We start from the raw sequence: 22132 nt of genomic DNA, 5'->3' as shown, positions 1-22132 counted from the left end.
TTCTGTCACAGAATGGGCTGAAAGTCCACCATCCCCACGTCACAAATGGACCCCCCCCAGCCAACCCAGCCTCTCCCTAGCAAGCCAGGTCTCCCTCCTCCCCACGTTCTAACTGATGAATGCTCCCCCCGTGCTTTCCAGCTCTCACACCCTCCACGACTTCACACATGCATCCTTCCATCTGGTCCTCAAGGGGCACAGCCAGAGAATGCCTTCATCCAGATTCTCAGTACCCCAACATCATGTAACCCCTTCCTGCCCCTCTGCCGCCCCCAGCCAATGCCAGAGGACAGGCTAGAGGGCTCTCTATTAGAGGTTTATCCCACCTGCTGAGAACTCACCATGCCCTTCAACTCCAGGGCACTATCATTAGTAGAGATGTCTCCCCCTCAAATGTATAGAAATTGTGTGTGTGTGTGTGTGTGTGTGTGTGTGTGTGTGTGTGTGTGTGTGTGTGTGTGTGTGTGTGTGTGTGTGTGTGTGTGTGTGTGTGTGTGTGTGTGTGTGTGACTGCAGGAGCCTCTGCCTGAGTCTATGCCAACCAGCTCATGCTTTAGTGCTTTCCTGATTAGACGGAGCCCTGTGACCCCTTTACATCATGGATGCTCCCATCTCTGGCTCCAACAAGCACGTGGTCTTCCTGTGCAGGCCACTTGTGGGAGAGCATCCCTGGAGAGCCAGCAACTGCCCTTACCTGCACCCCCGCTATTGGTTCCACACCGGCTCATAAGCACCGTATCTGAGGTCCCTTGCTGGATAACTGTTCCATCCCCTTGCTTGCCACACTGATCTCTTGGTCCTAACACCTTATTCGACTCTTGACTTCACAGGCCACCCCTTCAATTTGGGGAGTTCCAACTCTGGGTAAAGGCCACCTCGCCAGACCTCAGTTCTGAAAATCCCCGCCATGGGGTGGGGGAGTAAGAGACAAAGTATCACTGAAAAGAGTCCCCAGGCCTGCCACTTGCATCAGCACCAAATAAAAGCAAGTCAAAGCCTACCCTGAACTCTGCGGCTCACCTGTCTCTCACTTGTGTCTCCAGTGGGCGCCTGCACTGCCTACTTCTCACGCTCCGCGGAGCTCATTTTCTGGCCTTGGCTTTGCCTCACTCTTGATCGGGGACACTCTGGCCGTAACCTCTGCCTCCTGCCTCAGTAACAGTCACACCTGTCCCTGACGTTGGGCTGATTTCAGCGACTCACATCGCCCCTTCCGGCCTCGTCCAGGACCACAAGGCTGGTCCTCCAGGCCCAAGCAGCAGGACCCACTGGCACCAGACGCCCCTGCTGCACTCAGAGCTGAATTAGTGGCACTTTCTGTCCGAAACCCCTTGCAGCCCCCTCCCCACCATGCCCCACGAACACCAGCATCAACAGCAGCATCTGCAGAGAAAGACTGGAGAGGGGACTTTCGTGCCGGTTAACATCTGCTTGGAACACAGGCCCAACGCGTGGCAGTGGGAAAAGCAGGAGGTGCGCGCCCCGAGGCTTACCTTCCGCATATCTTTGCCAAAGGTCTCGCTGTAGGTCGTGCCCAAGATTTCAAACTGCACGTAGGGGTTCGATCTGTCTTCCCGAAACTCCATCACCCCTGTGAGACCAGTGATGTGGCCCTGCGAGAGAGAAGGAAAAACCATGAGAGGGTAGGGCAAACGTGGACGGGCAGGGGATGGAATCCCAAAGGCAAGGAAGAAAAAGGAAGTGTCACCAAGGTCTGGGAAACAATGGACGCACTGCAATAAGGCCAGAGGTGCTGGCAGTCCTGGGGCCTCGGAGCAGGATCAACACTTCCTAGGCCCTTGCTCACAAGGGAAGTTCCTAGGCTTGTCCCTGTCATTCATGCCGTTGATGTGATTAGAGCATCTGCTTTATTCCACACACCGTGCCAGCCCTGAGATTAGAGAGGGGCAGCTTTTGTCCCCACCCTCCTGGAGCTTACAGTCTTTCACTGCAACCTGCTCTAGGGGCTCACCTTAGCCTGAGCCAAGAGGGAAGGCCAAGGTCAGCGAGAGCCATCTCACACAGGTGGCGGAAAGTGGCAGGGCAGCGAGCGTGAGCATTGGAGGCTAAAACCCAGCTCAAGTCCTGGCTTTGCCACCTTGGGCAAGTCATCTCCCGTCTCCCAGCTTCGGCCTGGAGTTAATTAGACCCACATCACAGAGCCTGCAAGGGCCGAAGGAGAAAATGTGTACAAAGCGTGGTGTCTGGCACACACCGGATGTAGGGGCGTGCCAGTCCTGTGCCTCTCTCTGGTCGCTCTGTGGGCTCTGGAGTAGCAGGCGGCAGAGGGGCTGAGTGAGCCTGTGCTGAGCCCTTTTCTTTCTTCAAGCCTGGGGTTGGGGGTCACATCCAGCCTTGATCTCCCACAGACTGTAAGCGGGGAGAGTCCCAGAGAATGAGTTGGCCCCAAAGAGGCCCCCGCTCGGGCTTGGGCTGCAGCAGATTCAAACCAACATCAGACTCCATTCACTGCTATAGAAACCATGCAGAATTTACTGTGACTAAGACTCCTGGCACTATAGATTTCCCTAAATGTCTTTTTGAAGCCTCTCAAAGCCAATTCACTCTAACACGTCTTCTGCGGATTACCCAGTTCACTTCAGATCCAGTCTTTTGATGGATTTACTGTCACACCTAAGCATATAGGACACATGATGTCCTACATGCTGAGGTGTGACAAGAAATCCACAAAGTCATAGGTATGCCGAGGTATGCACAGGGATGCACACACACACACAAGGTGAGGTCCTGCTGAGTAGCACGTGCACTGCCAACTGAGACAAACTCTCCTGGGGACAGTGGCAGCCTGCAGAGTGGGGTATCTGGCAGGCATGAGCAAGCTGGTTGCCTCCATTTTTTACTTACTTGTGATCTTGGGCAAGTTACATAACCTCTCCGATACTAATCTCCTTATATAAAATGAAGATAATAATAACACGCATCCATGAACCCCAGCTCACCAGCCCTCAAATGCCGGGACAGGAAGAGTGGCAAGGGGAGAGGCCTGGGAGGGGCCTGGCTGGGTGACCACAGAAAGAGCTGGAGCGGGAAGAGAGCAGGGGTGCGAGAAGGGGCTTGTCTTTGGCCTTGGCCTGGAGGGTGCCCCTTGCACACACCTTTTTGATCGTGTCCAGCATGGACCTCCCTCCATTCCACGGCTTGGTGGACTTGCGGATGCAGTTGAGGCTTGCCATGCTGTGCCACTTCCGGTCCTCCAGCTTCCTATGGAAGGCGTTGGCCAACATCAGGACACTGTCGTACAGGTAGAGGTTAGAGATCTGCAAAGACAAAGATGGTGAAACCCTTTCCACTGGTGCATTTCCAGGGACAGGGAGAAACCAGTAGAGGACTAGAGTGACCCACGATGCTAACACTGAGAAGTGGGGCCCAATACCCAGGCCATGATCTTGCGGCTTCCAGGTGGTCATCCAAGCACCCAGCCAGGTGCTGGCGTCCTGAGTGGAATCAGACCTGGCCCTGCTTCAGGAACTAGAGTGGGAGGTGGATCTGTACATCAACAGAACCAGTGCGATCAGAGCCATGACTGAGGCTTGGACACAGCTCTGTGTAAGACTTGGAGGGGGCATCACACTCAGGTAACAAAGGATGGAGGGAAGGATGGGCAGAAAGCTCAGTCTAGAAGGATTAGGATAAAGGGTGGGCAGCATTGTAGGGAGGGCGCCACATTTGAAGAGGCATGAGGTGCAAAGAAGCTGGGCCAGGTAGAGCAGGTTCCACCAGCATTTTCGGCAAAGGACGAGACAGTAAAGATTTTAGACTTTGTGGGCCTTATCAGTCTCTTTTGCAACTGCTCAACCATGCTGTTCTAGCAGGAAAGCTGTTCCAAATGGTACAGACACAGAGGATATGCCAAGAAAAGTTTATTTAGAAAATAGACAGTGGGCCACAGCTGGCTGACCCCTGGGTTAGAGGGACTGAAAACAGTTCAAGATGTCTGCATCAAGGGGACAGTACGGAGGCAGGGATCATGACCTTGTGGGCCATGCTAAAGAGGAACAACATAGGTGGCTTCAGGATCTGTGCCTGAAATCAGATCTGTGCCTTAAAAAGACCACTCTGGTCCCTGGACAGGCCTAGGGTAGATGGTGGCCTGAGTGACACTGGCAGCTTGTGTGAGATTCTGGAGGCCACGGAGCCTGCGCTACAGTGACATCACTGCTGGCTAGGGGATGCATTTGGAATTTGCAACCATGAGCCTCTGAGAATTACTCCTTTGCTTGGCTGTCCACAGTAGAGCTGGATCTTAGAGGTGACATAGTCCCTCTCAGAAGTCTCGAGAGCACGGTAGTAAGGGAAAGTTTGTAGTAACAGTGAGAAGAACGGCACCACAGTGGTGAGATGCAGGGGTGGGACAGGTCTGGGCCACCCTCATGACCATGATTAAGACCCGGATGGGCATGAGCCTGGACTCCAGCGGTCACAAGAGCCCTTGGTGGGGAGGAGGGCAGCCCTGCTTTCCAAGGTTACCACCACCCCACCCCACCCTGCTCCTCCAAGGGGTTGTCACGGAGCATGAAGTGGTGGGGGGATGTAACACCCATCCTCGGTCAGGTTTGTGACCCCTCAGGGGTAACTGTTGCACAAACAACCATTAGCCAAAGTGGGTCAAGGGGATGATTCTCTGCACACCTCAGCAGCAAGGTGTCTGCTAAAAATATTTCAGAAAAACAAAATCGCCAGATATAAATAGGAGAATATGTTGGCCTCACAGGACTCCTGGGAAGATCAAATAGGATCCTTGGGCTGTGGAAAGAATTCCAGCCACCTCCCACTGCTCCCCAGTATGCCCCTCACACTCTCAACACCTCCATATCTTGTTCTCAGCCTGCAATTCCCTTCCTCACAAGTCTTAGATGGGATACCCCCAAAGCAGAGGCCCAGACAGGAACTTGGGTGTTAGGAACTGTCCCCTGCAACTGAAATCAGAGGTGGCCCAAAGGAGCTGGTCCAGGGCATCACACACATCTGCTCCATCGTGCCCTTTCCCCAACTCATGCTAACCTCCGGGGGTCATCTCTGCCGTGACAGGTCTGAGCAGAGCTGACCTCTTCCTCCATAGATGTCCCTGTGCTTGACCATTCCTGCACAGCCCTGTCCTATCCACCCTCAACTGGTGTCCTTGCAGTGGGCACAGGGATGTATGTCACTAAGGCCTGCATGTCTGACGCCTCTCCATTCGGTAGGTGGAAGATGGACAGGAGATGTCTCAGAGGTGGCAGGAGCAAGCCTGGCGTGACCGACCACTGCTGATTTAAACAAGGTCCTCAGGCCATAGGGAAGCAGGCATGTCAGTGCCTAGTGACCTTTTTCAGGGTCCTGCACTACACAGGTGCTTACCTGACAGCAGAGAGAAATCACTCCCACCACCGGGAATCCACCCCCTGTCCTGCAGGGAACAGACAGGACAGAACATTGTCTCCCACTCCTTGAAACCTGGGGGATGATTGCCTCGATGAGAGAGACAAACCCACTCCCTGCTCTTGTCAGCCCCCAGCTCTCAGGAGCCTCTACCATTGCAAAATTATTTCTGACATGTGTACCTCCCCTCTGAAATACAAACCAATAATGGAGGTGTTCTAAGAGGATATAAGCCACTTTGAGTTGGCTTGGTCTTATTTTTTATTTTATTTCTTCCAAAAGGATAACTCAAAGCTGAGAGTCCTTGACGATGTGAAGATTTCTCTTCTCAAGACGTTTGTGGATCTCCCGGCCACCCACTCACAGCCAATGCTATTCAACCAGCTGGGACCCTTTGACCCACATCCCCGCCTATATGTGCATTCACACACACACACGGGGCAACACCTCCCCTGCAGTGGCCCAGACTAGCGCCCAGTGGAATTTCCTTTTTTCCCTCCAGCACTTCTAGTCACAATAAATTAAAGTACTTAATTACATAAGTGATTCATACGATACAAATGTATGAATGCAGAAAGGCCTGACGTGAAGAGGAAAAAACAGGATGTGACTCAGAAAGGCCAAAGGAAGAACAGGCTTGAGCAATGCTCTTTTCCAGCTCTATATATTTTCACTATCTCTAGAACTCAGCACCAACCAAGACACACGGTTGGTGCTTAATGCATGTTTGATGGATGGATGCATGGTGGATGGGTGGATGGGTGGATGAGTCTGGATGGATGGGTATGTGGGGGTGAGTGGGGAAGATGGGTGGATGGACGGATGGATGGATGGATGGATCTCTGCTAAGAATGTACACATTGATCTTGGTTCACAAAAAGAGAAAACATACAAAATAGCACGAAAAAGAGATTTTCTGCCTCCAACTTTGACTTGAGAGGGGACCTCCTTTGTTCAAACAAAAATCTGGTTCTCATTTATAGGTTGCTCAGAATGTCTTCTTGAGCCTTCTTGAGTCAACTTGGAGTTGTTTCCATCTCTCCACTCACTCCTGCGCCTTCTCTTGTAAGGTGCTGTCTCAGTACTTCTCCCTGCCTTGGCAGAAGCTAACACTCCAGTACCGGCCTGTGGCTCCACAGTCTGCTCACCAACCTCAGCACCCTCACGTAGGTGACTTGCCAGGTCCACTGGTGGGTATACACAGGCAGGGATGCTACCCTCACAGTCTGGTTGTCCAGAGAAGGGACTTTTAGGGGAAAAGATCAAGAACATATAGTAAAAAGGCAGCCTCTGCTTGGGGCTCCCTCCAGGTCCTGACAAACATAAGAAAAGCCTTTCCTCACGGTGGGTGGGTGAAGACCAGTGTCCCAGTGTCCCGGCTTGGTCAAGCCAGGTCCCTGAGCCAAGAGGAGAAGTGTAGAAGGACAGAGGCTCTCAGCTGCATGGACCCTCGCTCACTGCTGGTCTCGAGGGGCAAACAGCCCGAGCTGGAGCTACAGGTCACAGGGTCAGAGAAGGGGCCCTGGCCTGAAAGAGTCCTTGCCTCTCTCCCTCACATCTCAGATGAGGTCCACCACAGAGTTCACTAGCAAAAGACAGACAAGCAGAGCAGACACTGTCACCTCACCCCTCTGCTGGCAGGAGCCCTGGGCTCTGGCTGGCCTAGGAACACTGCAGCACTAAAGCGACAAAAGACTAAAAGCATTTCAGGTAAGAGCAGACTTGAGAAGCTAAAGAGAGGCCAAGTGTCGAGGCCAAGGGCATGGCAGAGGAAAGACCCAGATGCACGGCAAAAGACCTGGGACCAGGTCAGAGATGCCAGATGGAGTAAAGTCAGAGGCAGACAAGAGCCAGAGCTGGGAGAGGCTTTCCTGGGAGCCTGTGGCCTCCATTCTAAGTGGATACGCAGCTGCAAGGGGCCCAGCTGGTTCAGTGAGCCACCCTAGAGATGCATGCTGGGGTCCCCTTTTGCTGTCATACAGTACAACTCTTACTCTACCATGTGGGGAGCTTAGCTGGGGCCCTGGGAGGATGAGCAAGAGCTTTGGATTCATCACAACCTGGGCCACCTCCACTCACTGCTGAACCCCCAGAGTGGACAGCAGCACATGGATATAGCACATGCTTGATAAATGCTCACTGTATGGGTGAATTGAATCTCCTCTGGAACTTACCTGCGAGGTGATGTTGAACAAGTCATTTAAAGCTCTAGCCTCATCTTGATGACAATAAAATACAGTGTGATCAGTGGCCCTAGAGAGGTGCAGTGGGGCAGCCCTGATTTACCCGCCCTGTGAAATGCAGATGGTGATAACCCTGGGTGCCTAGTACCATCCTGAGCTCTTTGCATGCATTTCTGTTTTGGGGGGTAACAGGGACAGAAAGGAATGGAAGGGGAAATGAAGGACCCCAGCAGGCTCCTGACTTCAATGTGGATGAGCTGAGAGCTTGTCCAGGGATATCGCTGGCGGCTGGGGCCCAGCGTGGGTCTTGCATACAGAAGCATGGGGGCTATCGTGAAAAGCAGTCTCTATCTTCCACCACCACTCACCCTCTCCTTCAATGCCCCTTGGTCCGAAAGCTTTTCAAGGGCAAGCAGGGGTCATATCTGGCTTCTGTAGCTTCTGGGTCAAAAGACTGAGCAAGGATCAGCCCTGAGTCTCACATCCCCAGCGTTGCCTGAAATCTGCTCACCTGGGTGCACGTCCCTGGCTTCCTCCTGGCTCGGCAGCAAGGTCATGACTGCCACAGCCTCCCAGGCCTGATCCGGGCCTTTCAGGTCTGCATGTTCTGAAGGGTTGCAGAGTTGCCCTTTGAGAAAAAGGCCACTTCTCTGCTCCCGGGGTGTTCTATAAAAGCTGCCAATACAGGAAGGCCCAGAGTGAGGGCCTCTACAATACCCTGACCCAGGTTCCTGAAAGGGAAGTGGCTTAGCCCACTTCAAAGGCCTGACATTTGCACTGCAGGGCTGGCTCAGCCACGGGAGCCTGGGGCACAGCCAGTCCTGCAGCAAGACCATCCAGGTGTGCAGGGGAGAGGAGAAGGCAGGCAGGATGTGACTAGGGACAGCTGCAGCCCAGTACCTGTGGGAGGTGCCATGCCCTGCACACTGTCACCGGCTGCCCGTCCCCTGCCCAGGCTTAGGGGTTTCACCCCTGGGGAAGCTTCCTAACATCCTCTCTACATGGTCACTTCCCACGGCCACTGCATAGTTCAGGTGCCCTCATTTCTCCCTGGGGAGATGGTAACCCCTGGTTACCTCGTCCCCCAGCCCAGGCCCTCCAATTCCACCCTGCACCGAGTTGTCGTTCTCAGATGCACATCCTGCCCTGTCACATCTCCAAGGGCTGCACCCCAAGCCTCGGTGCCCTGCAGCTGACCTCCTCGATGATTGATTTCCAAACACTTCTTGCCTCTCACCCCTTGCCTCAGACACTGAATTCAGCCCCTGCTCTCCTTGGCTTCTTGGCCTTTGCATATGCCATTCTCCATAACTGGAACGTGCTACTAAACGGAGATTAAAATTCTCAATTTATTTGGAGTTTGTGAGAATTCGGAGAGACAACATTTGTGAAATGTTTAACATAGGAACTGGCCCATAATAAGTGCTTAAGGGGTGTTTGTGGAATTAATGGATGTTGAATGAATAGTTTTAAATCTGCTCTTAGGAAGAAACACCGATGTAAACAGATGTCAAAGTGTTTGGAAAGAGGATGCCTCTTAGAATAGGAGTGATGGAGGACAGAAGCCACCCTGGGAAAGGAAACAGGACCTCCACATGGGTATATTCCATGTGGAACTGCCCATCTGTAGTCAGAATCTGGGTTATGTGCTCCCACGAGATGGGGGCATCCTGGCAAGGCTTGCATTTCCAAAGTCAATACCTACATAAGAGGCAGGTCCTCACATCTGCGGGAAACAGAAGAGAGAATTCAGCCATGAGCTCTTGACTGGGGCTTCAGCTCTTGAGAAACCCAGGCAGACATTCCTGGCTGCTGGATAATTAAAGACCAATCACATGAAGCCAGAGGACCAAGGATGGAAAGATATAATTTTTTTGAACAGTTAACACCCAGAATCCCCACTACATCAGTAACTATATTTTATTTAGGAAAATACCTGTGTCAGCAGGAGCAAAGGCTACCAGTAAAATTGTTAAATTGATCTTCATGAGAAAATGAGGCGAATTTACTTTGGAGTCAAGACCCAGAGGGAGAAAAGAGAGGGTGGATAGGCAAAGGGAAGCCAGCAAGATGTGGAGAAAGGATGAGGCCCTGGGTGGAGGGGGTGGGGCTGTGGAGAAGCACACACGCCTTCTCCGGGAAGACTTCGAACCTTAGAGGCTGTTTGTGCAGCTGCAATGCGAAAGTCCCACCTCAACCTCCACTGTATGTGACACCATCTCCGAGACTTGGATTTGTTGTCTTGTTGAAACCAGGAAAGGCATTGATTTCCCATCTGGATCGGTACTGGGTGGGGTAGAGGCAGCCCCATCAGAAGCTCAGATGATTTGTTTACTTCCTTACTGAGTCCCTAGCGGCAGGATTAGGGCCAGGAGTAATGAAAATAGAAGCCCCCTGTGAAATGTGCTGAGCTCTTCAGGAGACCTGTCCGCGTCCAGTCCTATCTGGACCTCAGCGGCCTGAGACCTATGCCCACCCCCATCAGGCTGGAAGGGAGAGGCCCCGGAGGATGACGGCCCTGCTAGGTAGGTCACTGGCTGTCTGCCTTCCCAGTGCTCTGTGCACGTTTCTCCACAGTAAATCTGAGAATTGAGGCAAGTCATATTAGGGTGCTCCAGCCTTGCCTCCCTTGCACTCCAGGGGCCCAGGGAACTGTTGTGCATCCACATGATCAAGGTACAAATCATCCTGGAAGGCAAAGGAAGATGAATGGCAGGCCAGGGTCACAGCCACACGGACCAGCTGCATCTCGCCACCAGACCACTACCCACCCAACACCAAAGCTAAAAATGTGGGAAATGTGCTCATTAAGAAAGGCTGCATTTCCTCCAGGCTTCTAAAGAGCCCAGTTTCCTCTTGCCTCCGTCATTAATCAAGCAAAGTAATTAATCAATCAAAGTGCAGGGAGACCTCACAGAGGCAAACAGCAGGAACTGACCTCTGACCAGATCCTTTGACAGGCTCTAGCCGTCCAGCGAAGTCAGACAAGCAGCCGGCAGAGGGTCCAGCTGGGAGGACAAGCTGACGCCCAGATATCACAGCTTGAGAAATCCATCTCCAGGCGAGAGCTCTCTGTCAACCTGCTGCCAGCCCACCCGTCCTGAGAGAGGGCGCCACAGACAGGCCTGAGGAGGGAGCCGATGGTGGCAGAGGGCCAAGAGGATGGGGATCTCTGCTCATGTTGAATCCGAGGAGGGGGGATGGGGGAGAGTTGTGGAGGAGCATTTGCTATACCCGAGGCTCTCTGGCCTCCAGTTGTACACATGGCCACCGGCGGCCAGAACTGCAATGAGCTGCACCCAAGCAGACCACCTGTTCAACTGGCCCTGACAAAGGCATCGATGATCACGCTTCCCCAGTCTGGTCCCTACATGTTCCATCTGGGTCTTCAGGGTGAAGAAAACCAGAGAAAGTGACATGAAGTCCAAGGTAGCTCTGAGGTGAGCAGGCTCAGTGTTGCTCCAGAGGAAAGAATTCTACAGGCAGGTTGACAAAAAACTTGTAAGCTGGGGAAAGAGTCCAGAAAGCCTTAAAGAAACAGGGATGTAAGGGGCAGGGTGAAATGCTTTAATAGATTGAGCGAGGAAGGAGTGATTCCATCTATCAAGCCATTCCGCAATTTAAAAATGCACAAAGCAGAGAAATTCCAACCTGAGGGAGCATTTTATAATAACACCACATTAGCCCCTGCAGCCTAGTTCAAGCATCAGGCTTCACAGTGACCAGACAACACAGCTTCTCTCATTCGCCTGACCCGCCTTGGAAACACATTTGAATAGAAATGGGGTAACAATGTGACAATGTGTCTGTTAGGTCAATTATAGCCCTGAAGTCACCAGGCAATGCAGTTCTGGAGACCAAGGATGCTAAAGATGCTTCTCTGACCAAGGCTACCCATGAAATCTGAGCAAAGTCTCAGGGGTCCTTAAGGTCTGGTTGTCACTTTTATTACTGGCTGAGTAAGACAGGCCCTAAACTAACTTGTCGAGAAAACAAGAATCAGAAACACCCAAATAAGACAGTGCTTCGTAGGGAAAAATAAACAACAGCACTGCACACTGGCAAAGGCAATACTCTTGGAGCCACTAGAAGCCACTTACTTAAGTACTTTTCTTCCAAAAGACGTTCTCTTTACTAAATAGGAACTAAAATCATTTGCTATAACAGTGCCTGGTTGGCTCTGGAGCACAGAAAGCCCTGACCACAGGCCTAATAGAAGAAGATGGAGCTTCTGGGGCCAGCTCAGTACAGAAGCGGAGAGATGAATGATCCTGTAAAAATTCCCTGTTTTTGATGGTCCGCTTGAAAACTTCTAATCCAGAATTATCATCCCAAGAACAGCCATCTGGGGGAGGAACTAAAGATGGACTTGAGGGTTCCATTTCCAAAAGGATTTTCATTAATTTCATCAAGACAAAGTTAATAATCCACGACATCAATGTTGTTTTTTTTTTTTCCAGTTGTGCTAAACATGTTAGAATCTTCTCCATAAATCTCACAGCTAGAGGCTAGTAGAAATCAGTTTGCCTTCTACACTGTCATTAAGAAGGAAAGAAGTGGTAATAGCTACTGAGGAAACTTGAAGGGAATGGCTTGTAAATGAGATGAATCTGCCCAAATGGTTGTTGGGTAGGATGAGTAAATAAATCCACGTTTGCCTCTCGTCAAAGCCCGCACAAGGAAGGAGATGCAATGAATGGAGATAGATTGCTTTAATAACGTATTTTATTTATGGATCTATAAAGAGGCTTCTAGAGACAGTTTAACTTATGTTAAGACCTGCATTCTTAACAGATCCACCCCATCAGTCCTTATCGAGAGTCTCCAAGGAGCAGGGTCTTGTCTGAAGAGCTAAGCGGGTCGCAAAGACAAGGCCTCTCCTCTCCCACACAAGGCAGCGATGATTGAGTTCCTGTGTGACTGATGCAGACAGAAAGTGGTGCTGGATGCTGGTGATCAGGGGCTGGACAGGTGGGAAGTGCTCTCCCACCCACTGTGAGGCTTTCCAAGAGCATGCTCAAGAACAGAGCGGACTACATCATACACAAAATAACGAGGCCGTGTTCAGCCTTGCCGTGGAAACCCTGAACACACCTGGCTCCCTCCTCCAGAGCGGTACTGTTAAGAGCTCAGCCTTGTTCGAATTGCTTTCGAACAGTTGTTCTCCCCTTTAATTTTCATTATGACTCTGAAGGGTAGGTAGTGTTCTAATCCCCAGTTTACACAGAAGGAAACTGAGGCACAGAATGACAAATAAATAATAATAAACATTTAGTAACTAGAGTTACTGAAATTTGAACCCAAGCAAGCTGGCTCCTGTGCTGTTGCTGCTGTTGCTACTACTTCTATTATTGCCACTGCTGCTTCTGCTACTACTGCTACTGCTACTATTACTACTACTGCTACCGCTACTGTTACTACTACTGCCGCTATCACTACTACTGCTACCACTACTATTACTAACACTACTACAGGTGCTACGGTTGCTACTGTGACTACTACTACTATTACTGTTACTGCTGCTACCGCTACTATTACTACTACTGCCGCTATCACTACTACTGCTACCACTACTATTACTAACACTACTACAGGTCCTACGGTTGCTACTGTGACTACTGCTACTATTACTGTTACTACTGCTACTGCTACTATTACTACTACTACTACCGCTACCGCTACTATTACTACTACTGCCGCCATCACTACTACCGTTAACACTACTATTACTAACACTACTATAGGTACTACTGTTGCTACTGTGACTACTGCTACTATTACTGCTACTGCTGCTGCTACTATTACTACTACTACTACCACTACCGCTACTATTACTATTACTGCTGCTATCACTACTACTGCTACCACTACTATTACTAACACTACTACAGGTACTACTGTTGCTACTGTGACTACTGCTACTATTACTGCTACTGCTGCTACTGATACTATTACTACTACTACTACCGCTACTATTACTACTACTGCTGCTATCACTACTACTGCTACCACTACTATTACTAATACTACTATAGGTACTACTGTTGCTACTGTGACTACTGCTACTATTACTTCTATTACTGCTGCTACTACTGCTACTACTTCTGCTGCTATTACTGCTGCTACTATTACTACTACTGCTGCTACCACTACTATTACTAACACTATTATAGCCACTGCTGCTGCTACTGTGACTACTGCTACTATTACTGCTAGTGCTGCTACTGTTACTATTACTGCTACTGCCGCTACTGTTACTATTACTGCTGCTACTACTGCTACTACTCCTTCTGCTGCTATTACTGCTGCTACTATTACTGCCGCTATCACTACTACTGCTACCGCTACTATTACTAACACTATTATAGCCACTGCTGCTGCTACTGTGACTACTGCTACTATTACTGCTACTGCTGCTACTGTTACTACTGCTGCTGCTACTGCTACAAGATCTCTATGATGTCACTCTTAAATGTTGCACTTTATGTAGTGCCTGGGTCTCAGAAGGAACAAAGAGAGGTAGGGTGGCCAGGATTCTAGGTTCGATATTGCACTGACCTCACTTGATGATGACTAGCTACCCACCTCAGAGCCATGGCTTTGTTCATCCTCCTAATGGGTGTGTGCCATTTCAGAAAGCCCTCTACTGCATTCCTCGCTGCTACCATCAGTCTCCTTTTCTCTCTTGCCCTCCAGGACAGATTCTTTGTATCCAATGTGTTTGATGTGCAACCAAAGAGCTCACCTAAGCCTTTTGCCCAGGGCAAAATGAGTAATCAAGACCTAGACAAGAAGCACTTTCTCCTCTCCCTCCACCCCATCAGGGCAGCACGTGTTGGTGTAACGGGAAGCAGCCCTCCTTTCTCCTGGAGTAGAAGGAGTGCAGTATGGTAAGCAAGAACTGAGAAAAATGGATGGGGGGTATGGGGCAGGGCGCAGCAGGGCTGGTGTACGTTTGGAGGAGGACAAAGCCCTTTGAGGAGAGAGAACTTGGGGAGACCTTCCTAGGAGTGAGACCCTCCCGGGGTCTGGCCCCACAGAGAGTGGCCGGCACCTCCCTGTCCTGCCCCGGGTGGGGATGAGCACACACTGCCTGGGCCACATGGTCGCACTGCACTTCCATCCACACGGAGAGTGGGGTGGTAAATACAGAGGCACCATGAGAGCCCCTCACCTCTTCTTCCAAACTCCAGAAGAGAGGAAAGCAGCACAGGTCATGGCAGGATCCAAAAACACAAATCCTTGCATTAAGCACCTTCCACGTCTGGCCCATATGCCCAGGGCTCTCAAGTCCATGGCCCTGTGGAGGCCTTTGGTCCACTCTCTCGGTCAACCCTTCACCACCTTAGAAAGACCCCAGATCTTGTGATGGCTCCCTGGAGCCGTGGCCTTTGGGGAAGAGGAAGTTACTCTAGCTAAAATCCCAGTGTCGTCTGTGTTTCCCTATCAACCAAGAACATATTTCTAGCGTTTGCTGTCTGTTGGAGCGTGTTTCCTCCCCCCGCCCTGCCCATATAAGGTGATAGACTGGATTTGGTACCATGGCAAATCACACATGTACCCAGCCTACCCTAGAGATTCTAATAACCCCCCTCCGCAAAACATGTGCCCCCTGATTAGATGATACCAAGATGTTCTGGGGTGGCACTGATACTCAGGTGGCAGATACAGCCCATTTCTGCCCTACAGTCCTTACGCCTGGTTAAGTAAAGAAGGTGTAACTAGTTTCAAATGCTGAGTGGCAAGCATATCCCATGCACAAACTTCTGAGCACTTTCCACAAATCCAACTGGGAGAAATTTCCAAGCGTCAAATGGAAGTTTTCTTGGGTGCTCTATTCCTAGTGGAGATGCAGATGCCGGGCTACCAACAGACAGTCTCCACAGTGCTTCACTGTTACCCCCAAACATCCAGGGAGAAAACCACCTCTTACAACAGGTGCACAGCTCCACATCCTCCTCCCTGGCCCGAGGAGCTAACCCTGACTGCACCTCTGTCACGAGAGTGGCAGAGTAACTAACCATACACACTGTACTTCTCATCTTGGAAGGAACGGAACAGGTGGGCAAGTGATGCTCCTACCCTTTTGCCCCTCCCTGCTCAGCTGGGAATCCAGCATGTTCTGGTTGACCTAAGCCTCAGCATTCAGAAGATGAACTGGGACAGTTCCCAGTTGTTTCCATATTATTGACTTTCTACACGGAAGAACTTAAAACAGGTTCAAAATGATGACTCCCTGCAGGAAGGCTCTACCCCCAGTCCTGCCAGATGAAATCATGCCCCACAAAACAGTCATCACAGAAGCCTAAGAGACAGGACTCTCCTTACTCCCTAAGCATGCAACTTTTAAATATCAGAGGCACCCAATGAGCTCGTATGTCCTCTCTGCTGACAATGGCCACAACTGCCTGCTAATGTGCTTAGACGCACTGCCCAGTTGACTGGTTTCCGTTTCAGCAAATGACAGAGTTCTAGTTATTAAAGTTGGTGAGCAAGGGCACTCAGCCAGAGCTGAGGCATATCGCTGACCATGACAGGCCAAGTGTACGGGTGAGACTCCCTCCTGGAGGGAGCTTGGGAGGCAAGCACTGACCTGCAGCATTTGGAGGTAGCCTTCCTGGGGGTCGCAGAGCAGGGAAGAGATGCGGTGGTTGTTCCTCATGCATTTCTGGTTGTCCTTTGCAGATGGGAAGATCTGCCGGACTACGGTCATCCTGCCAAGGGCGCTGTGGACCAGATCCAGAATCTCTGGGTCACTGATTTCCTGGGAAGATAGCCAGAAATGTTTACCATTGACTCATGAACTCATGATCTCTGCAAAAGACTTACCAGTAGTTGTCTAGGTCTACAGCCTAAATAGCTGATGCCAAAGGGGTTATGAGTTTGGGCCCAAGGTCAAAGAATTCATTTGTTGCTTATTTACAAATAATACTTGCTTACCCTAAAATGCAAACAGGATTATTCAACACCTTCCCTGAAGGACAGGAAAAGATATCTGCAGCTAAACCACCAATGCACTGGCTTCCACGGAGTCAAACTCTAAAAGAACCAGTGCTGTCAAATGTCACAACAGGCATTAGCTGGAATTAAAGGCTAAATTTCCTGTTGGGAGTCATCTACCTGATTTAGACAAGGAAAACTGGTTTTCTCTGGCATAGATGACGAAAATGCAACGAGTTTCCCCTAATTCTTTAATAATTATATTTTTTTTAAAAAAAAGATTTGCATACAAATTTTAAAAATATGTCCACTCATTCATTGCACAAAATCTACCCAATAGCTCCTCTGTGATTTGTTCTGTGTTGAGCACTGGGCATATAGCAGTGAGTGAGTCAGGCTTAATCCCATCTGATGAAACTCAAGGTTTCATCATAGGATGAAATATGCTGAGTGATGTCATATGGAAATCTAGGGGCAAAGGAAACCCATCGTGCTTCCGCATGAGACCACTTGCTAAGCTCTTTACACACATTTTCTCAGTTGGTACTCACAACAACCCTAGGAATTCTATGAGGAAGATCCTATTATTATCCTATTTTAAATGAGCACTCTCACGCATAGAAATAGCAAAGGGAGCAGGCTAAGGGGAGCTCTTTCCAGGATGAGGCTTGTGTGAGGAATTAGCGCTGAAGCTGAACCTGAAGGATGACCTTGTTAGGCAAAGTGCTTGCAGGTGGTGGGGGGGGAGGGGGAGGGGCAGTGCAGAGCTGAGTTGTTGGCCGTGCTCCTGAAGATGTGGGCAACAGGTGGCACCCTGTGTTACCCTCTTCTGGTACAGGTAGCGGGGTGCCCCTCCAACCTAGGGAGGGGCAGGGCCACTGGCAGGGGGGAGGGATGGTCAAAGGCAGCGTGGGATCTGTGTCCTGGGCCAGATATGGGTGTGGGGTTCAGTAAATCCCGCTAAATCATCCACACTAGAGACAATGAGAAGCCCTTGAAAGATTTTATGCACCAACTAGCCACAGTCAGATTTACATTTAAAAAAAATCTCTGGCTGCTGTATGGAGCGAGGATTAGAGAGGAACAAAACAGCTCCATGTCTGAGATCAACACAGGAACTACAAGAAATGGACATTCACCGAGGGTTTTGACGGTGGGAGAGAGTCAGGTTAAGAAAGCCCTGGTTCGCTGGTTCTAAGAAGTGACTCCATCAGTGTTGGTTGCAAGTCAAGATTTTAACTGTGAATAACTGTGTTTTAAAATTGGTCTTAAGTCTTCCTCCTTGCAGATGACACAGTCTAGAGTTGAGACAACGAGATGGTATAAATGGACCTAATGAGGTTAGAAATGAGTGATCAGGAGTTTCAAAATCACTTAAACAAGAACATAACATGTTTAAGGGTATAAGGGTAAACAAAGTATTTCAGGAATGTCCTAGGAACTCAATATGAGTGTGTAGACTGGTCAGTTGTAGCCATATGCTAGATCTGGGAGAAAGGAAGAAATTAAGAATTGCATCCTTTTAGAATGATCAGTAGTTCCCAAGTATGCAGAACTGCAGGCATTTCAAAAGAATTAAAGTGCTGTTACCTATTGAATCTGGGTTTAAACCACTTAAACTTTGTATTTCAGACAAAAGTCTGTTTAAGGGACAGTGATCTTGTTGGGTTGGGACCAACTGACAATCAATGGTGAGGAAATTGCAGAATGTTCATATAAGACCACCAAGTGAGACGGGCCCAGGACCCAGTTGGGCTTCAGGAAATGAAGCAGAGAATGTAGCTGAGCCTGGACATTTGTGCTCTGCTCTTAGCTGTCCTGCTAATGGATGCCTTGCCCCAAGCATAGGATGGTAGGATGAGAGAAATCATATTCTGACCTAATAGTAAGTAGAACTATAAGAAAGAGCAATGAGCAGAGTGGTCAGCTTTACTTGGAGAAGGAATATAGAGGCCTTTGCAGTGGGAGAGAGGGGGATTTTTTTTTTTTTTTTTTTTACCTAGAAAAATCATGAAGTCATGAAGAATGTAATTTGAATTATGCATAAGGGGGTTCATCAAAGCCAGCACACCTTGGAAAGGAAATGGATATGTTACAAACCTTTTGTTTTTCTCGCTTACTCTTCATAGCAGAGGTCACCATAGAAGTTCTTTTATTAAACCTCTCCTGCACCCTCAACTTCCTGATGAGAGAGTCAGTGGCATTGAACCCTCCCTACTGCACCCCAAGAAGAACCCTGGAAATTGTAGGGGACCTGGCTGATGGGGGAACACAGTTCCTTTCTAATAGGTGTAACCCTCACCTTCCCTGGCCACATGCAGCAGCACCTGGCGTGAGCGGCTAAAGAAGCCAGGACAGCCAGGACCTAATCAAGGGGGCTGGGTCCCTGTCCCAAGTAGCCCTGATCTCCAGACTATTCCTTTTCAATTCTGCCTACCCAGGGCAGAGATGAGAACTTGGTACAGCTTCCTCCAACCCATTAGCTGCTTTAAGCCTTCCTCAGAGTAAGGATCAGCTGGATTTCTGCAGACCTCCCATCTCCTGTGGCCCAGTTCTCACCCACTCACTCGGGGTTGAAGCACATAGTCTTGTCTGCCAAAGCACTCCTACACACCTCCCCACACTTCTGGGCCTATCCTTAGTATCTAGTACAGAGATAGCTGCAATCACATTCTAAGAATCCATGGAAGCAACTCCCCCGGATCGCTTGGAGGCAAGAAAAAGGGTCACTTCTCCTAGGAATGTATCCTTCCCTTGGAGACTTCCAAGCCTGCATCATCAATCAGTTCCGGCAGCTTCATGCCAGGCCCTCTTCTGTCCTGTTGGCCCCACCATGTCCCTTCAGTACCACTGGGCTGCACACAGGTATCTGCTCGCTGCTGTCAGGCAGGCACTGCCTCCAGGCTGCACACCAGGTCAGCCTCTGGACCACTGTGAACGGGACCAAACTCCGGGCCTTCCTAAGGGTGCAGAGGGCAATGCAAGCAGCCTATTGACACAACCCACATGGAGAACAAACTTCCCCTCTGTCCCAGTTGGACATTCCTTCCAGACAGTGCTGCTGATGAGCAGAAGAAACAAGACAATGTGTATATACTGTGTGATCTCCACTGACCTCACCAAAGTCATCAAGGCAGCAATGAAACAGTAACACATCATACCCAGAAGCTCACTGAAGTGCTGAAGGGCACAGGCTCAAAATAAATCTTGCTTATTTTATTACTTTTTAAGTTTGCCTTGTGAAATATATCTTAATGCACAAACATTACATAAAGTATGAATAATAAAATGATTTCAGTGTACCTTCCATCAAAAAATAACCTGGGGCTTCCCTGGTGGCGCAGTGGTTGAGAGTCCGCCTGCCAATGCAGGGGACACGGGTTCGAGCCCTGCTCTGGGAAGATCCCACATGCCGCGGAGCAGCTAGGCCCGTGAGCCACAACTACTGAGCCTGCGCGTCTGGAGCCTGTGCTCCGTAACAAGAGAGGCCGTGACAGTGAGAGGCCCGCGCACCGCAATGAAGAGTGGCCCCCGCTTGCCGCAACTAGAGGAAGCCCCCGCACAGAAACGAAGACCCAACACAGCCAGAAATTAAATAAATAAATAAATAAATAATTTTAAAAAAAATTAAAAAAAAAAAAAAAAAAATAACCTGCATCTTGGTTGGATGCCTCCTCCCCAAATGCTTACCATTTCCTCCTCACCAGGAGCTGCATTTGTCTTGCTATAACTTATGTACATAACCTAAATAATATATATCTTAGTCTTGTACGTCTTGTTCACCTTTGTGTAAGCTAAACAGTCTGCACGCCTCTTACAACTGTGTTTTAACACAGTGGTTCTCAAACTTTGTTGTGTATCAGGATCACCTGGGGAACTGGCAAAATTACAGAGGTACAGTCCAGTCCCATTTCCACAAGCAAGGCTTCTGTGTCTCCACTGGCTCTCCAGACAATTCCAGTACTCACCAATGTCTAAAACCCACTGGGTTTAACATTAAGTTTTTGTGATCTATTCATGGTGATGGATGCAGCTCTGGTTTATTCGTTTCCACAGCTGTACTATTATGCTGTGTGATTCTGCCACAATATATTCACCCTATTGTGATTACCATTTGAATGTTTTTGCTTCTTTGCTATTAGGAACAAAGCTTCTATGTACATTTTTCCTGCCTGTGTGTCTTGGTACATACTTTTAAGAATTTCTCTATATACCTAGAATTAGAATTCTTCCATGGGAGAATATGTACATGTTCAAGTTTACTAGGTAATACCAAATTTCCAAAGTGATTTGTATCCACTTATAATTGTGTGTGGTGACGAGAGTTCCTGTTGTTCTGCATCGTTCCCTGCTCCTAATATCCTATGACTTCCTAATATTTGCCAATCTGGTGAGAATGAACTGGTACATCACTGGACTTTAATTTCCACTTCCCTAATTCTTAATAGAGTTAAATATCTTTCATACATTCATGAATCATTTGTGTTTCCTTTCTTGTGTCTGTGTTTTTGTCCAATTTCCTGGGTTGGATATCTTGCATATTGATTTGTGGGACTTTTTTTTTAGTTCTGGATATTAAGTTTTTGTCACATGCTGCAAATATCTTTTTCAGCTTCCAGAATGTTAGGTAGAACTAGCCTATAAATTCATCTAAACTGGTGTTTTCTTTGTAGAAAGATTTTTATTACTAATTAAATTTCCTTATTTTTATAGGAATTTTGCTTGTTTTGTCTTCCTTGCCCTGTCACTTTTTTCTAAAAATTCAGCCATGTTGTCCAAATTTTCCAATTAATGTCATAAGCTGTTCACAATGTCACTCTACTTCTTCTATTCTCTCCAGTGCATCTAAAGTTGTGTGCCATCATCCATTTCTAATAATCTGTGTTTGTGTCTTCTTACTTTGATCCTAGAAGTTTGTGTATTTTATAAATTCTCTTTAAAAAGTAAGTTTTGGCTTAACTGATACTCTCTTACGTGTTGGTTTTCTATTTCATTAATGTCTACTCATCTTTATCATTTTTATTTTCCTATTTTCTTTGGATTTATTAAGTGGTTATTTTTCAAACATTTTTTCATATGAAGCTTAGGAAAGCTTTTGTCTTTCCTAATGAAGTATTTAAGACTATATATCTACACCCAAACATTGCTTTGGTTGTGTCCCACAAGTTATCATATATATTAATTGTATCATTATTTCTAAAATTCCTTTTTGATTTATTTTTGACCCATGAATGTTTACTAGAGATTTTTTTTCCAAAATTTTCCAAACATGAGGTTATTATTATTTTTTTTAGTAATCTTCATATTGATTTAACTTTAAATGCATTGTAACCCAAGAATGTGGACCGTGTGATACAAATCCTTTAAAATTTATTGAGCCTCACTTTGTGACAGTTTGCATGAATGTTTCATGAATGTTCACTGTCCAATTGTTGTTGATTTCAATGGTCTGTTTTTAGGTCCATTAGATGAGGAATTTTTCTATTTCTCTTTGTATTCAGTCTATATTTTCAAAAACCATATTGTCTTTTATTAATTACATGTAAGTTTAGAATCACAACCTCTTGCTCAACTGAACCTTTTATCATTATTTAGATATCCTCTTTATTTCTAGTAATGCACCTTGCCTT

At 48.4% G+C, this 22132-nt stretch overlaps 1 protein-coding gene across 2 annotated transcripts in view; it reads right to left on the bottom strand.

Moving 5' to 3' along the window:
- The window catches only part of GRID1 (glutamate ionotropic receptor delta type subunit 1), a 660264-nt gene that overhangs the window by 204937 nt on the left and 433195 nt on the right, over positions 1-22132 (bottom strand). For both annotated transcript variants that reach the window (XM_082424198.1, XM_082424199.1), the window contains exons 6-8: positions 16156-16326; positions 3117-3278; positions 1494-1613 (exon numbers count right to left, since the gene is read on the bottom strand). In XM_082424198.1, coding sequence (XP_082280324.1) covers positions 1494-1613; positions 3117-3278; positions 16156-16326 — 453 coding nt within the window. The remainder of the gene's footprint in view (positions 1-1493; positions 1614-3116; positions 3279-16155; positions 16327-22132) is intronic.

The sequence above is a fragment of the Balaenoptera physalus genome, assembly GCF_965194825.1.
Source record: "Balaenoptera physalus genome assembly, chromosome: 14".
NCBI lineage: Eukaryota > Metazoa > Chordata > Mammalia > Artiodactyla > Balaenopteridae > Balaenoptera > Balaenoptera physalus.
The sequence above is the reverse complement of the archived record's forward strand: the minus strand, read 5'-3'. Positions and strand labels throughout refer to the sequence as shown.